The following is an 18543-nucleotide window of genomic DNA, read 5'->3' on the forward strand; positions in this document are numbered from 1 at the left end:
TACTGACTCGATGGCACCTAACAACAACAACAGTTAAAGCAGTAGAATCAAAGTATTTATCATTCCAATTGAAATAGGAACGTAAATGTTCAAAGTGAGCTTTTCTGGTTTAAACTCAAAACTACAAGGCTCTTATTTTAAAAAAAAGTTTCATCAAATATCATACTACATGTAAAATAAAATCTGTATTGGCATAGGCAATTCATATCCACATCATATCTACTTGAATTTTGGAAAGGCAAGCTCAACAATGAATTACATTTAGTTTTATTTCCAGCTCGTGAACCAGTTAAAGAAAATGCATTTGTCACGAGTATGACTCTAAGTCCTGCATATCCTCTGGAAGCATGCATTATTTTAAAATACAACAGAACTGACAAAGGAATGCCTAGAGTATTTCTATAAATGGCATAATGCGATAGTGTTCTGAAGTGGAACATCTTGGTATACTCAAATGATTCCTTAAAGGCACTATTTTAAAAGAATTTAAACTATTTATCTGCAAGTCTGCCCTCTATCAGAGAAATACTGTTTATATTTTTTGGTCAGTTTTTAAGAAAAATCATTTTTCAAACCACCTAAATGAAAATACACAGGAGTAAATACAAGTCATTATTTTTACATGACACAACAGTATTAATTAAGTAACATTAATCTTATTATAAATCTATACTATTGAAATATTAATAAATATTTCAACCTTTAGATGCTTAAGAAATCAAAGATCTATAGAGCATTTCCAAGATCAAAACACTTATTCCATATATTATATATACCTTTGACATTCTGAAGAGTGTATGCTTCAGATAATTGTGATTCAGTTATATTCTTGAGAAGGAGAAAAAAATGTAGTAAACAGGCAAAAAATGTGAGAAAATTTAATTGTTGTGCTAAGTAGAAAGATGAAAATGAAAAAAAAATTTTGAAATATTATTCTGCTACTATTTAGCATGCAATGGATTAAATAGCAGACAGATATTCAAATAAGCATAATATTTCTAATACTAAGGCAAGATATTGGAAAAATAAATAAATAAAATTTCAACATGATATTCTATGGTTACTACTCTATTTGCCAGCTATGACTTTGACAGACATATTTGAGTTTCTTCTTTAATCACATACTTACCATTTGTGTAACCACTGATGGGGAAACTAAACTTTTTTCAGAACAGTGTATTGAAAATGAGTGCATTAGGATAAACAAATAAGGATCGATGCATTTGAATTATGGTGTTGGTGAAGAATATTAAATGTACCAATGACTACCTTAGAAGAAGTACAGCCAGACACTCCTCAGAAATGTGGGCAGTGGAACTTTGTCTCACCTCCTTTGGGCATGTCCTCAAGAGGAAACAGTCCTTGGATAAGAACATCATGCTTGGTAAAGTCGAGGATCATCGAAAAAGAGGAAGATCTTAACGAGATGGCTAGACAATGGTTGCAACGGACTGTCAAGATTGTTGTTGTTAAGTGCCGTCAACTCAGTTCTGATTGGTAGTGAGGTTTCCAAGGAATGGCTGGTGATTTTGAACTTCTGACCTGCAGTTCAAATGCCCTTGCAGTCTAGTGTATTAACCCACAGCCCCACACCAGGAATCCAGTTGTGAAGATAGGGTCGCTAGGGGTGGGTATAGACCAGATGCCAGCTAACCACAGTGTAATAGCAACAACAATATATTGAAAATCATGCACATTCTAGGATACATTATTGCAGACTTACTTCACAAGAAGAGCCGCTGTACCCTGGTGGACACTGACAAACCTCCACAGCTGCTGCAATGTTTCCATCAGTAGGATAAGGTAAAGCAGACTCAAGGCTAACAGCATTCAACCTGGGACACATAGAAAAAGAGATGTTAAAATGTAAACAAGCTCTTAGCTATTAAGCAACTACGTAATGATAATGTTATAAATATAAACAAAATAACTATTCAAAACAAATTTGTTATAGTTTTGGCAAGTATCCAAGAGCCAGTTCCAACACATAGCAACCCTATATACGGATTCTGAGGAGCAGCTGGTGGATTGGAACCACAAATCTGGTGGTTAGCAACCCGGTGTTTACCCTACAGAGTCACATTTATTTTTTTACCTACATTAAATTCATTATTCTCTATATCCATGGACTTCATTTTATTGGCAAGTCTTTAAAATCTGGTGACTTCAGCTGAACAGTTTCACATAACTCAATATTTTAGAAAACTCTGATTTGGGCCAAAATAAAAATAGGAGAAAATTCTGTTACATAAGTTGAATGCGTATGTTTGCATGGAATTGACTGCTTATTTTTATACAGATATCTTAATATTCTAGATTAAATATCTGGTTGGGCAAATTTAAAATTTCAAAAGTCAAACAAATAACAAAAAACATAAAACTGGTGCTACATATGTATGTGTGTTTGCTTATATGTTGCACAACATGCAACTTTTTGAAAGCAACATTGCTATCAAAAACTTTTGCACACTCAGTATGCATTCTGGAATTAAGTAATTATTGTAAAATTCATATTGACTTTTTTTTTTTTTTAACAGAACATCAAAAAGCTTCAAAGGACACAGACAGACTAGGATTTATATCCTGTTTCTGATACTTAATCATTTTATAATATAGTAATTAATCTATAAGAGCTCTGGTAACATAGTGGTTACGAATCGGGCTGCAAACCGCAGGGTCAGCAGTTGGAAACTACCAGCTGTTCCGCAAGAGACAGATGAGGCATTCTGCTCCAGTAAAGATTTATAGCCTCAGAAACCCTGTACAGGGTGACTATGAGTCGGAACCAACTCCATGGTCCATAACCAACCAACCAATCAATCTATAGAACACAGTTTATGTCTGAGAAAGTGGCAATCTTTAATTAACTTGTAAGCATTTCAACAAGTTCATGTAATCTGTTTTCTTTTGGATATGTGCATTTTTTGCAATAAATTGTCCTCTCAGCACTGCTTTTGCTGTGCCCCAAAGATTTTGGTATGTTGTGTTTTCATTTATTTCTCAGAATTTTGTAAATTTACCTTTTATTTGTTCTACTACCCAGTAGCTTGTAAGCGGAGTGTTATTCAGTTTCTATATATTTGACTTTATTTCCTTGGTCTTCCTATTGTTGATTTCTAGTTTTATAGCATTGTGATCTAAGAAGATGCTTTGTGGAATTTTGATGTTTGTAAATTTTTGAAGGCTTGTTTTGTAGCCTAACACATGGTCTATTTTAGAGAAAGTTCCATTCTGGTTGTTCTATCCTTTTCCAAAAATGGTGTATTAAAATCTCCCACTACTATTGTAGATATATCTATTTCTTTCTTTGATTCTATGATGGTTTACTTTATATATCTTGGGGCTCTTTCATTGGGAGCATAGATATTTATTATGGTTATGTCATCTTGTTCAATTGACCCTTTAATCATGAAATAATGTAAAATCTGTATTCTTTTGTCCCCACTCTACTAACCCTACACATATGATAATAGCTTGAAATCTGTATGAAATCATACAAGATCAAAAAGAAGCAGAAAAGGAAAGTAAGCTTAAAATCTCAGAAAATAGGCAATGGGGTGGAATTGTCCTAGATGCTGGTACTCTGTTAAAGACAATAGGATTATCTTTAGCTATAAGTTAACTTCTAGTGTGGTACTACGGGATGATCACTGGACTGCTAGCCACAAGGCCAGTGATTCAAATCCACCATCCACTCCTCAGAATCCCTATGCAGGATCACTATGAGTTCGACCATATTTGACACACCTAACAATGACAAGACAAGTTAGCTCAACCTTATTTTCATGAATGTTTTCTTCTCTGGGGATACAACTTGCATTATCTTACAGAGTGTCCTAGAAAGTTGCTGCTGTTGTTATTAAGTGACATTGAGTCAAGACTGACTCATAGCAAGCCTCTCTCCTACAGAACACAAGATGTCCAGCTCCTGCACCCTTCTCACAACTGCTGCCACTCTTGAGCCCATAGTTGCTGCACTGTGCCAATCCATCTCATAGGAGGCCTCCATCTTTTTCTCTGTCCCTCCACATTACCAAGCATGACATCCTTCTCTGGAGACTGTTCACTTCTGAGAATGTGTCCAAAGTAGAAGAGAGGAAATCTGACCATCTTGGCTTCTAAGGAGCATTCTGGTAGGGCTTCTGCCAAAACAGATTTGTTTGTTCTGACAGTCTACGGTACGTTTAATGTTCTTCTCTAACGACACAACTATTGTTTTCCTTATTCACCGCCCAACTTTCACATGTATATGAGGCTACTGAATATACCCTATGTTGGATCAAAAACATTTTGGTATTGAATCTCACATCTTTGCTTTTGAGCACTGTAAAGAGATCTTGTCCAGCAGATTTGCCTAATTTGATATTTGATTTATTGATTGCTGCTTCCATGAGTGTTTATGGTGGATCCAGGCAAAGTGTGGTCTCTGACAATTTCAGTCTCTTCTCTATTTTTTGTGTTAATTATTGGTTCATTTGTGAGGATTTCTGTTTCCTTTTCATTGAGGTCCAACCCATACTAAAGGGTGTAGTCTTTGATATTCATCAGTAAGTAATTTAAGTCCTCTTAGCTTTCAGCAAGCAAGGCTGTATCATACGCCTATCACAGGTTGTTAATGAATCTTCCACTAACACTGATGCCACGTTTTTCTTCATATAATCCAGCTTCTTGGATTATTTGTTCAACATACAGATTGAATAAACATGGTGAAAGGAAATGCAACCCTGGAGCATACCTTTAGCAATTTTAAACCATTCAGTGTTCACTTGTTCCGTTTGAATGACTGCCTTTGGTCTATTTACAGGTTCCTCATGAGTACCATCAGTGTCCTGGTGTGGTGCTGTGGGTTAATGCGCTGGACTGCAAGGCTGGTTTGAACTGCAAAATTGGTGGTTCAGGCTCACCAGCTGCTCCTTGGAAACCCTGTACAGGGTCGCTATGGGTCAGAACTGACTTGACAGCACTTAACAAGTCATGACAAGCTATAGACAACATTGAGAAGTATGAGTATTCCAGAACACTTATTTGTACATCTGAGGAATCTGTACCTGGACCAAGAAGCAGTTGTTTGAACAGAGCATGGGAACACTGAATGTTTTAAAATTGGGAAAGGTGTGCGACAAGGTTGTGTTCTTTTACCATATTTATTCAACCTGTATGCTGAGCAAATAATACGAGAAGCTGGGTTCTATGAAGAAAAACGTGGCATCAGGATTGGAGGAAGACTCATTAACAACCTGCAATATGCTGATGATACAACCTTGCTTGCTGAAAGTGAAGAGGACTTGAAACATTTACTGATGAAGATAAAAGAACACAGCCTTTAGTATGGGTTGCATCTCAATGTCAGAAAAACAAGAATCCTCACCACTGGACCAATAAACAACATTCTTATCAACGGAGAAAAGATTGAAGTTGTCAAGGACTTCATTCTTCTTGGATCAACTGTCAACACTCGTGGAAGCAGCAGTCAAGAGATCAGATGACGTATTGCATTGGGCAGATCTGCTGCACAGGAACTTTTTAAAGTGTTGAAGAGCAGAGATATCAGCTTGAGGACTAAGGTGCGCCTGACCCAAGCCATGGTATTTTCAATAACCTCATATGGATGTGAAAGCTGGACAGTGAATAAGGAAGACCGTAGAATTGATACCTTTGAGTTGTGGTGTTGGAGGAGAATACTAAAAGTGCCATGGACTGCCAAGAGAAACAATAGATCTATTTTGGAAGAAGTGCAGCCAGAGTGTTCCTTGGAGGCCAGGATGGCTAAGCTTCGTCTCTTATACTTTGGACATATTGTCAGGAGAGAACAGTCACTGGAGAAGGATGTCATGCTGGGTAAGATGGGGGGTCAGAGAAAAAGAGGAAGACCCCCAACGAGATGGATCGGCCAGGTGGCATCACTGATGGTGTCAAGTGTGGCAGCGGTAGTCAGGTTGGCCCAGGATCGGACATTGTTTCATTCTGCTGTGCATGGGGTCGCTATGAGTTGGTTCTGACTCAATGGCATCTGACAACAACAACAACAACAAAAACAGCGTGAGCACCATTAAGTGTTACAGAATACTCGTTCCCCATAGTGTTACCAAAGGCCTTTGCATAGTCAATAATGCACAGGCAAACATCATTCTAGTATTCTCTGCTTTCAGCCAAGATCCATCTGCTGTCAGCAATTATATCCCTCATTACACATCCTCGTCTAAACCTGACTTGAACCTCTGTCAATTCCCTGTCAATGTACTGTTGCTGCCATTTTTGAATTATCTTTTGTAAAATTTTACTTGCATTGATATTAATGATTTGTCCAAAGTTTTCCACATTCCATTAGGTCATCACTCTCTGGAACGGGCACAAATTTGGATCTCATTCAATCATTTGCCAGGTAGTTATTTTCCATATTTCTTGGCATAGATAAGTGACTGCACCCAGTGCTGCATCAGTTTGTTGAAAGATTTCAATTTGCATTCTATCAATTCCTTGACCCTGTTCTTTGCCAATGTGCATTGGACTTCTTCCTTCAATACCACTGGCTCTTGATCATATGCTACCTCGTTAAATGGCTGAACATGGACCATTGTTTGTTTGTTTTTGGTTTTTTTTGTCCATTAACCTCAAATTTTTATTGACCTCGCGTTCCTCAAAGAGTACCCTGGTTCTGCTGCCTCAACGTCTCAGAACTTTGGTGTCAATGGTCTCAGACATCACTTTGTCATCCACGATCCTTTGGGTGCTGGTCTTGCATGGAGTTGCCACTGTCCAGGGCATCACCTAAACTAAAATTCTCCCCGTCTTCCAGCAGCCGGCAGTAGGTGGTGATCTCAGCTTGACCTTGATGTTCACCAGGGCCTCACACTCCTGGGCCCGGCGTTGCCCCTCTACCTGGGTCTGTGCCAGCTCTGACTCCAGGTGCAGCAGGACCCCGCTGACCTGCTCCATCTGCATGGTGTAGTGGGCTTCCAACTCCTGTAGGCTGTTCTCCAAGCTGACCAGATTTCTCATTGAGTCCAGGTCAATCTCCAAGGATTGGACTGTTGGTCTCAGTTTGGTGAGTGTCATCTCTGCAGCTCCTATCTCAGCAGACTGAGTGGTGACCACTATGGTGCTCTCCTCAATCTGCTGGGATCAATACTTACCCAGGTCTTCTCAATTTTTCTGAGCCAGCTCATCATACTGGGCACGGATGTCAGTCATGAGTTTACCGAGGTCCTAAGACTTGGGGCATGTACGTCCACGGTCAGCCCAGAGTTGGCAGTCTGGGCTTGTAGGCCCTTTACTTCCTCTTCGTGGTTCTTCTTCATGATAGCCTCAATCTCTGTCTCCAGCTGTAGCCAAGTAACACTGATGTCATCAATGACCTTGTGGAGCCCATGCATGTCGCTCTCCACAGACTGGCGCATGGCCAGCTCTGCTGTCTCATACTTGACCCTGAAGTCATCAGCAGCCAGCCGGGTATTGTCAATCTGCAGAATGATGCAAGCACTGTCCACAGAATTGTCAAAGATCTGAGCCTTCAGCTCCTCGATGGACCCTGACCTGGGGTCCTCTCTTCTCCAGGTGTTCTCGGATTTTGCTCTCCAGTCTCTGATTTTCAGTATTCAAGCTCCTCACTCTTTCCAGGTAGCAGGCCATTCAGGTCTTGCATGCTTCTCGCCCAGGATTCCAATTCCTACTAGACTCCTGGCCACTCCCTCAACCATCCTGTTGTCCAGTGGTGACGGAAGCTTCTGGTGTGGGACACAGAGACCCGAGAGCCAGAGCCACCGGTGCCCACATCGACTCTGGCTACACTGCTGGTTGGTCGGACTCTCTGGCTTGTCAGCCGGACGGAGTCCAAGGACCAATAGTCGGTGGAGAAGGCAGTGGAGCACAAGGTGAAGCTCATGCTGATGGAGGAAGAAGGCGAGATGCAGGGACAGACTGGGACCTTGAAAGATGCACTAAGTCTGCCCTACTATTGCTTTTTGGTCAGCCACTCTTGTATTCTCTCCATCTTCTTTTGACACTTTCTGCATCATTCAATATTTTGCCCAAAGAATCCTTCAATATTTCAAGTTGAAGCTTGAATTTTTAATTCATTTCATTCTGCTTGAGAAATGCTGAGCATACTCTTCCATTTTGGTCTTCTAACTCCAGATTTTGCACATTTAATTATAATTTTTGACTTTGTTTTCTCGACCTGCCCTCTGAAATTTTCTGTTCGGCTCTTTGACGTCTTCATTTCTTTAATTTGTTTTAGCATCTCTATGCTGGAGAATAAATTTTGAAGTCTCTTCTGATAACCATTTTGGCCTTTTCTTTCTTCACTGTCTTCTTAATGGCCTTTTGTTTTCTTCCAATATGATGTTCTTGATGTCTTTCCCCACAATTCTTCTGATTTTGATCACTAGTGTCTAATGCATCAAATCTGTTCTTGAGATGATCTCTAAATTCAGATGAGGTATGTTCAAGATCAAATTTTGGCTCTTGTGGACTTATTTTAGTTTTATACAGCTTCAGCCTGAACTTGCATATAAGCAATTGATGGTCTATTCCACAGTCTGCCCCTGGCCTTGCTTTGGTTGATGATATAGAGTTTTCTCCACTATCTCTTTCTACAGATGTACTCAGTTTTATATCTGTGTGTTCCATCTGGTGAATTTCATGTATATGAAATTTCATGTCTTTCATGCTGTTAAAAAAAAAAGATATTTGCAATGAAAAAGTCAGTAATCTTGCAAAATTCTATCATGCATTATCTAGTATGATTTCTACTACCAATGCCATCTTTTCCAACTACCAACCCTTCTACTTGGTTTTTCTTTCTTTGCATCCAGTCAACAGTAATTATCAGTTATCTTGATTGCATATTTGATCAATTGCAGACTGAAGAAGTTTGTAGAACTCTTCAATTTCTTAACTCTGGCATTGGTGGTTGGAGTGAAAATTTGAATAATAGTGGTATTAGTTCATCTTCCTTATAGGCATATGCATAGTGTCCTATTATAGACAGCAATATTCTTCAAGATAGTTCTTGAAATGTTCTTTATGATGATTAACAGGATGCCATTTCTCTTAAATTTGTCATTCCAGGCACAATAAACCATTTGCTTGTCAGATTCAAAATGGCAAATATCAGTCCATTTCAGGTCTAGGATAATGATGTTTATGCATTCCATTTCATTTATGAGAACTTCAAGATTTCCTAGATTTATACTTTGTATGTTTGATGCTCCACTTATTAATGGATGTTTACAGCTGTTTCTCCTCATTTTATGTTGCCCCCTGTCAGAAAATGAAGGTCCCAGAGGCTTTACTCCATTCAGGACATCAAGTTTAATTCTACCATGAGGAGGCAGTTCTTCCCCAGTCTTGGTTTCAGTGCCTGTCAACTTCAGAGTTCAGGTGCTCATCTTGTGGCACTGTATCTGACAATATTTGCTGCTATTCATAATATTTCAATAGTGAATATTATAGTGCTATATAACAGTGTTTATCTGCTATTCATAAGGTTTTCAGAGAGTAAACGTTCAGAAGCAGTCTGCCTCTCATTCCACCATATGAATGACCTCACCAGCATTCAAAACACTGTTGGCAAAGCTTCTAACATCCCAGCAACATCTAAGTATCCACAACTGGATAAATTGACAGACAAGTGGTGGAATTGACAGATGAGTGGCATTAAAAAAAATCACCCTCTGCTTATTAAAAGTACATGTATCATTTTAAAATGATCTAACTAATCCTTTCATCACTCCTCCATAATACCATCAAGTGACTTTGTATATGAAAACTTGCAGAGTCACTGGTAATTCTTCTTAATGCAATATAGAGTTTCAAAGAGTTGCTGACCTATGGATGTTGTTGTGTTTCTCTTAGGTGCCATCCAGTCAGTTCTGATTCAAAGCAAGCACTTGCCTATGCTAATCTGAGCTTACGAGCCACTCACAGAGAACAGATACTGTTGTGGCATCAATGTACCTAGCATAAATATCTTGATATAGATTTAATATATCTTGCTTACATACATGAACTGATGTATGGATGGAAAAATATATATAAGACTAAATAAATGAATGTGAATGAATGACTAGATAAAAGGAATGTAATTATAAGCAATGGCTAACATATTCCATGACAAATGATACATTAAAGCCTAGCAGTCACATTTGAAATGAATAAAATCAGATAGTATAAGACAAATTACTTGTTAGATTGGACACAGAAAATAAATTAAGAAATGTTACAAAGTTAGGTATTCAAGGTCAGAGGTCAGAACTCACCTGAATGTATTGTGACATCTAACTACCTGAATTAATGGACTGTCACTTGATGAGTCTATATTTCTGATTAGTTTAATTGCAGAAATAGATGATTTCATGGTTGATGTACTAGTTGATTATAATACAATATACTGTCACAATTTACTAAACCGTAGACTTATCAACTATATACATAGTTCCAGCATTTTCAGTATTAAGTTAAGAAGCAAAACTTAAGGAAATGAATGATTCAAAGTAGAGCAGAAGAATGAGCAATTAAGTAGTAGGAAATGATTTAAAAATCAAGATACAAAAACAAAAACATTTTCAGTGAACTGCCAAATTTCATTAGTCTTTTGGACAACAGATGTTCCTCTCCCTAATCTGTGTAACCATTTTGAGCTCAGAGAAATTTCAATATGCAAACATCTTTCCTAGTACTAGTCTGCATTAGTATTCACTGAGCAGTCCCAATGTTCATTAGGTTTTGCTATTTGTTAAATGGGATTTTAATGTGTTTAACAGTTTAAGTGTTATTCATGAAGAAGGCAGTTTATTTTTTGTTCCCTTCAATATGGTCATTTTCCTTTCTTGATACCAAGCTGCATTCATTTAGATATATAATGCTGGTGGTAACAAAGTACTGAATTTTGGAAATGCATGAGCTATAAAAGATTTGTCAACTAAGTCAAATGTCTTAGCTATTTCTCTCTATTATGACTTGAAAATACAGGTAAAATCATCTATGAAGAGAATAAGAGAAAATTATATTCACTAGTATGACAGATATTACCTATGAGAAACATCATCATGTTGTTGATTTGAACATTATTTTCAATGTATTTGCTTTGCTATAGTTTCCATCAGAGTTATATATGCTGTACTACACAAAAAGTAAAGATACATACTGTGAACCAGTGAAGACATTTTATTTGAACACTTCTAAATAATTAGTTTCTTCTAGTCCTTTTTCATATTGAAAACACCTCTTTTATTCCAATAAAAGGATGTTACTTGAAATGGCCCTCACAGGAAAAGATGTTAGTGCTGTTGTTCTGTTTTCAAAACATAAGATGATGACTCAGAACTACCTCTGGTCTCTGTGTTTTTGAAATCAAAGAAAGTAATATTCAATTAGAGGAGCCTAACAATTTTTACTCCATCCTTAAAAAGGTAACAACATCATTAGGTGGCAAGTCAATGTCTAAATGGGCTATTTGGAAACCAGTAAGACATTCTGTTTAAAAACTTTAATTCCCACTATTTTTTTGTTGTTAGGTGCCATCGAATCGGTACCAACTCATAGTGACCCTACGTACAACAGAACAAAACACTGATGAAAATAACTCATTGATTCTGAGACTACTGCTGTATTCATCAAAGATGTATTAAACATTAGCACAGCCGTTCATCTCTTCCTCCCTATTTCTGCCAGTGTATCTTGTGCACACATCTATTGTACCTTTTTTTTTTTTTTTTCATTATGTAAAGCCATTTATTACAGGCTAGAGAGGTTTCATGTGGTGGAGCTTCCACGGGTCTTTCCGTTCCTTCAGTCTTCTGATGGTGGACTTTACTCTGACTGTGGAGGTGTTGTGTAGGTCCAGGCACCACCAGCCACCGTTTTCATACAGGAACCAGTGCCAGATTCCCATAGCTTGTCTCTTCATTTTGTTTTTTGCGGCAGAAGGAGCAAATGTAGTTCTTGGCATGCTGGCTGATTTCAATTTTCTTCACCATTTTCCTAAGGGAGACACCATAACGGATGCCTTATTTACCGACGGTTCCGACCTTCTGGGTGTGTTTAGCCATCTCGCCTCTGCCAAGTGCCAAGCCCAGAGAACTATTGTACCATTTATTATGCCATCATATGCTTGTCTGTCTTTCTTACTGGGCTATGATTTTCTTGAATTCAATGATCATATAATCATTTTTGTTTCCTTGTTGCTCAGCCTAAGATTATCAACTCACATGAATTACTGCTGAGTGTCTACTATATTCTGTGCACTATAATGGGGGTTTGACAAAAACTACATCTCATTTAAGTATCTACTGGCTTAATGTTGCTGTCAGTCATTTACCCACATTTACAAATAAATAAATGGAAGCTCATAGTAGTTAAATATTAAATAACTTGTGCATATCACAGAGTCATACCCAAATGAGATGCCAAACAGAGAATTGCCTTGCTACCTTACAATGCTTTCCAATAGATGCTAGATACTATGTTAGGAGGCTTTATATGGATTCCTTTGCCATGTATCCTTCACTTCAGTCTTGAAAGTTAGACATTTTTCTGCCCACCATTTTACAAAACAGAAAACTGAGACTTAAAAAAAAAATATGTATGCAAGTGGTAAGTATTTGCTGACTGAATTAATTCAATATTTATAGAATAGCACTGAGTTTAAGACAACAGTGACAAAACATACATGGGTTAAACTTCTGGCTGCACCTCTTACCAGCAGTTTGATGTCAAGCCAGTTATGCAAATCTTTTAAGGCCCATAGGATCAGCACTGGACGGCTAACCAGAAAGTCAGCAGTTCAAATTCACCAGATGCTCCTCAGAAACTCTATACAGGGTTGCAAAGAGTCACAACCCACTATATGGCACTTAATAACAACATCATTTTTAAAGATTTCTTAAGATTCCCTATTATTATAATTCCTTTAAAAAGTGGTTACCCATCATTTATTTCAAATGGTAGGAAGGAGCCTACTATGTACCTAACAACATGGTTTCTATAATTATCAGATAAATATATTCTTAAGAAGAAATTTCTAGATAACTGATGAAATACATTTTGTGTAATTTTTTTTATATGAAAAATCCAAATTTACTCTAAAAGTCATGTGAAAACTTTAGCTTTGAAACTGTTGTTAATTGCCATCTAGTCAGTTACAATTCATAGCAACCCTGTATAGGGTTTCCAAGGAGCAGCTGGTGAGCTTGAACCACCGACCTTGTGTATCAACCCTACCTTGCAGTCCAGCGCATTAACCCTCAGCACCACACCAGGACTCCAAGCCTTGAAATTAAGTCTGAACTTATTTTCAAACAATAAAGAAACATGGATAAGTGTCATGATAATGCTAGGAGGTACTTATTCATGCTGTGGCAACACCTCCAAATACTCTCTGGTAGCGTAGTGGTTACGAATCGGGCTGCGAACCTTAAGGTCAGCGGTTCGAAACTACCAGCCGCTCCACGGGAGAAAGATGAGGCTTTCTACTCCCGTAAGGATTTACACCCTCGGAAACCCTGTACAGGGTCGCTATGGGTCGGAACCGACTCGACGGCACTTAACAACAACAACAACAAACAAAGCAAAACTAAAACCAATATTGAGTACATTTGTCCTCATTTTGTAGGATTTTTTTTCTGAGGTTTGAAAATACTAATTATTTCAACAAAAAAAGTTAGTGGCTTTATACTGATCATGACATAAAGTTTGATTAATTCAAGTAGACAATATTAAATATATTCATCTCCTCACAATGGCAAACAGTGTGTTAAAGCTCATACTCTTGTTGTTAGGAACCATTGAGTGAATTCTGACTCACAAGCAACCCTATGCAAAACAAAGTGAAACACTGCCAGGTCTGTATCACCTTCACAGTTGTTACTCTTAAGCCCATTGCTATTGCCACTGGGTCAGTCCACCTCTTTTGGGGCATTCCTCTTTTTCGTTGACCAAGCATGATGTCCTTCCCCTTCCTGATAACATGTGCGAAATATGACAAAGTCTGGCCATCCTGCTTTCTAAGAAGCATTCTGGCTGTACTTCTTACAACACATATTTGTTTGTTCTTCTGGCAATCCATGGTACTTTTAACATTCTCCTCCAATGTCTTAACTCACATGAATCAATACTAATTCATTGTCCAACTTTCAGATGCACAGGAAGCTACTGAAAATACTATAGCTTGGGTCAGATTCAACTTTGTCATCAAATTGACATCATTATTCTTGAACATTTTAAAGAGGTCTTGTGCAGTAGATTTGTGCGTCATTTGATTTCTTGACTGCTGCTTCAATGAGTGTTGATAGTGGCTCCAAGCAAAATGAAGTCTTTGACTACTTCAATCTTTTCTCCATTAATTGTAATGTTATTTAATGGTCCAGTGGTGAGGATTTTTGTTTTCTTTATGTTGAAGTGCAACCCATACCGAAGACTGTGGGTTTGATCTTTAACAGTAAGTATTTTAAGTCCTATTAGCTTTCAGCAAGCAAGGTTGTATCGTCTGCATATTGTGGGTTGTTAAAGAGTTTTTTTTCGATCCTGACACCATGATTTTCTTTATACAATCTAGCTTCTCAGATTATTTGCTCAGCATACAGATTGAACAAGTATGGTGAAAGTTAGAAGACAAAAAATGTTAAAACTTTTTTTATCTGGAAACATTTTCACACTACAAACCATTTATGTTAAAGAAAATTTTTCAAATGTTTTATCAAAAAATGATGATAAAGGAAAGTGTACAACTACAGTTCTTTGCCTTGTCAATTGTATTGTTAAAAAAATCAAACATAATATCAAAAATTGATTTTTATGTATGATAATGGTTAGATTTCCAAAAGGATCCTTATATTTTAGGGCTACAAAATAAAAATATTTATAAATGAATGGCATTTTATTTGGGATATGCTTTCAGGCCATTTGGATTTGGGTGGAAAGTAGAGGAGAATATATAGGGACTGAGATTAGTTCTGAACTGTTGAAGTTGAGTGATGGGTACTTGGGGTTCACTATGCTACTTTTGTCTACTTTTGTTTGTGTTTAATAGTTTCTATAATAAAACATTTTTAGAAATAATAAAAAATAAACTTAAGGTTTGTTATACAAAATGTCCGGCAGGTCTGGTTGAATGCCGAGGGCTACTATGTTTCTTCTGTTGCCAGCAGTTTTGATCCTCTGATGGTTCAGTAAGTCCCAGAAGGTCTCACACTGGCAATTCAAGGCTTTTCCCAAGAAAAACCACACATGGTATCACTTTTGCTCACATTCTACCAACGAAAACAAGTCATGTGACAACATTTGCCCTCAAATGTTACGGAAATGCAGTATCATGAATGAAGGAAATAGTTTAAGGAAAACATTTTGTGCAGTTTTCTATACTGACAAGATGTTTCTGAAAAGCTGAATAATTTCCTTACTTGAGTGAAGATGAACGATGCCACTAAATCTAAGGTTTGAACGTTTAGAGGATAAAGGTTAAGTTGATGTCTCCTATATTCTTAATAAGACAAAGAAAGTTTTCCATTTCTATCTTCATTCTGACCAATGTGGAAATGTGGGCAGTGAGAAATCAATCAATTCATTTTATTATCTGGACCTTACAGCATTCTAGGAAAGGATGGCAGCAGAAACTGTCACAGCTGTGGAAGCATCAATATACACCCTGTTTTGGATTTCTTGAGGTCATAATGGTACTCAGAGATGGTATTCTTCAGTATGATGCAAGCTGATACAAATGCTTAACATTGGTGTGGTATTTTGCCATTAGCAAAGTGCTTTTGCAGACTTCTAATTCCAATTCAGTGGCTTTTGGAAGCGGGTAGGGCTGTTGTCCTCATTTTTATTTTACGGATGTGGTGACAAGTCTAAAGAGGTCAAAACCATAATTTTGTCTTCAACCTCTAAATAACTGAATTAAACAGAAGTCAAAAGCCTTGGCCTCCAATTTAGTTCTCAATCCACTACACAATTCCATCTACTCATAAAACAGGAGGATCCAAGTCCATTTGCTAAGGGAACTTACATGGAAGTAAATCTTCCTTAAACAAATCTACACTTTAAATTTTGTTGAAATAGCTTCAATTTACTTGTGGCTGCACATAAACCATATACCAAGCCCAAAGCCTACTGTGCAAGACAAGTGAAAATCAATTCAAGTGATGTTTTACAAATACGACTCAATCTACCAGTAGATTATAGATAAATAAAATATAACAAGCTTACTGACTCTGGATTCATGATGACTTTCAGCTCATCTGAAGTGGGTAGAAGTTTCAAATCTGACATTGGCTTTTACTTCTTGAACCACAGTTCTTTGGGTAATGCAGGCAGTAAAAAGCAGCTACCTACCTGGAATGGCTCTTCTGTCTGTTCATGTAAGTACTCTCTGTGAACATGTCACTCATGTAATGGGGAAGCTTCAGAAGACTTCAAATGAAATCAATGATTTTAAGATGAGTATATACTGAAATTGTCTGACATAAATCAGGAGAAAAAGCCTTCGGATTAACTAGTCTGAGAAGAAATGCTGCCCAAAATAAATAAGCCCCCTAGCCACTTTTTTGTCAATTTGATTGTCGTTCATTTTGAAAGCTAGAGGACTCATCTCCTTGCACTGTTCAAACATCATGACAATCTCTATTTACTAAATGGGGTGGGGGGAGAGTAATTAATTTCTAAATGCTGCTTCTCATCTTCATGGCATTTTAATCCAGCTTCTATCAGAATTGCCTGTGTAAAAGAGGTTCATTGCTTGGCAATGGTTCTGTTTCCGAATCTGCAGTTCTCTCCTTGGGGAGATGATAATGATGATTACACTTAGTTGAAATATTACAAGTGAAAGACAGACTCAGCAGCACAGGCAAATCATAGGGGGTGTGGATCAGCAATACAAAATCCTCCTGCAGATGGACCAAGACTAGAGACACTATTTTGATTATAAGAATGCCAAGTTGTCAGTCTGGGGTCACATTCAAACATCTAATTTAATATGATTGAGAATGAAGATGCCAAAATATTGTTTTGTTTTGTTTTTAGCATTTAAGTAGAAAACCAGAAGGGAAAAGAGCTCATTCAGATGCAGGTGAAGTGAAAATGTTGTTAGAAAAAAAAACTGTCATTGTTTCAAAAATTTAAAGCATAGCAGCATACAGTCAGTCAGATACAGGCATGTTTTTGTTCAAGAAATTCTCTCTTTAGAGAAAAAAAAATGATCAAAAATGTACTAACCTACAAAAATGTTTTAGGTAATGAGCACTTTTCATAATTATTACATGTAATTTTCACACTGTCCCTGGAAGATAGGTATTCTTGTTTCCCCATTACACTGGAAGAAATCAAGATTCCACAAAGACTAATCATTAGCTGAAAGTCACACATTAATCAATAAACTTGAAATTCTACTCATTTGGTTTAAAGGCCACCAATTTTCTTCTATGCCATGCTGATCAGTATAATCTTAAAGTATTATATTGAGAATTTTGCTATTATTTGAAGATTCTTTATTTCTCACTACAAGTTATAGATTAAGTAAAAAAACTAGCTAATCAATTAATAGAAAAAAAATATTTTACAAGCCATTTTCCAAGTATGGGTCCCGGTATGGTACTAAACGATAAGCATTGGACTGCTAACTACAAGGTCAGTGGTTCAAACCCGTGAGCTGCTCTTCAGAAACACTACACTGGGTCGCTATAGGTTGGAACCAATTCGATGAAGCACTGGATATCAAGATCGGTTTGAACACAAGGTCGGCGGTTCAAACTCACTAGCCGCTTTTTGGAAACTCTATACAGGATCGCTATGAGTTGGAGGAGACTCCATGGTACTTAACAACAACACGTGCATGGCTGCCCCATGGTAAAGATAAGGACACCGGGAGATGCAGTTCTCAATTTTACCTGAAGATGGCATCCATCCCAAGGCTGTATGTGGTTTGTATGAGGAGTCTCTTTAAATTTGCAAGCACTGTCATAAATTGTTTTCTACTGACTGGAACATTGGTGCCATGTATGGTAAATAATTCTTCTTTAAGTGATATAACATGAATATGTTCCTCAGACGGTAGCAGGTACACCTCATCTTGGGCTGTGCTAATTTGCAAGCCATTTCCCTAAAGGATGAAGAAAAAGCATAAAGGGGTAAAACTGTGAAAAGAGGGTACAAAAGGGTAAAAGCATTAATACTTTATAAAACAAGTTTCTGCATTTCTGTATTCATATTCTGAGAAGGCTTTTAATTCAGGCTGGTTTTCCCTGTCGTATGACAGGACTGCAATGCAATTTAAATATCAGCCTTAACCAAATGCATTACAAAGTATACGTTTTTTTGTTGTTGTTTATGCATACCCAACTGCTCATCAACATATATGTGATTACAAACACCTGGAATTTACACAAGTAGGCAAATACTATAGATTTCAAATCTGTATGTGGTTTGCACAGAGAAATAAGGAAGAAAAATTAGAAGCCTGCATTCAGTGGTTGCTTTTCAGAGATTTTTCTATAATGCAGCAGTATAAACCAATGGAACAAAAATACAACTAACAAGAAAAAAAACATATAG

At 37.4% G+C, this 18543-nt stretch overlaps 1 protein-coding gene and 1 pseudogene across 1 annotated transcript in view; both read right to left on the reverse strand.

Moving 5' to 3' along the window:
- LAMA2 (laminin, alpha 2) overlaps positions 1-18543 on the reverse strand; it is a 747229-nt gene that overhangs the window by 398696 nt on the left and 329990 nt on the right. Inside the window, exons 14-15 of the mRNA XM_006834727.1 lie at positions 17880-18091; positions 1724-1835 (exon numbers count right to left, since the gene is read on the reverse strand). Coding sequence (XP_006834790.1) covers positions 1724-1835; positions 17880-18091 — 324 coding nt within the window. The remainder of the gene's footprint in view (positions 1-1723; positions 1836-17879; positions 18092-18543) is intronic.
- On the reverse strand, positions 6664-7900 carry LOC102819312 (annotated as a pseudogene).

Source organism: Chrysochloris asiatica, unplaced genomic scaffold, assembly GCF_000296735.1.
Source record: "Chrysochloris asiatica unplaced genomic scaffold, ChrAsi1.0 scaffold00013, whole genome shotgun sequence".
NCBI lineage: Eukaryota > Metazoa > Chordata > Mammalia > Afrosoricida > Chrysochloridae > Chrysochloris > Chrysochloris asiatica.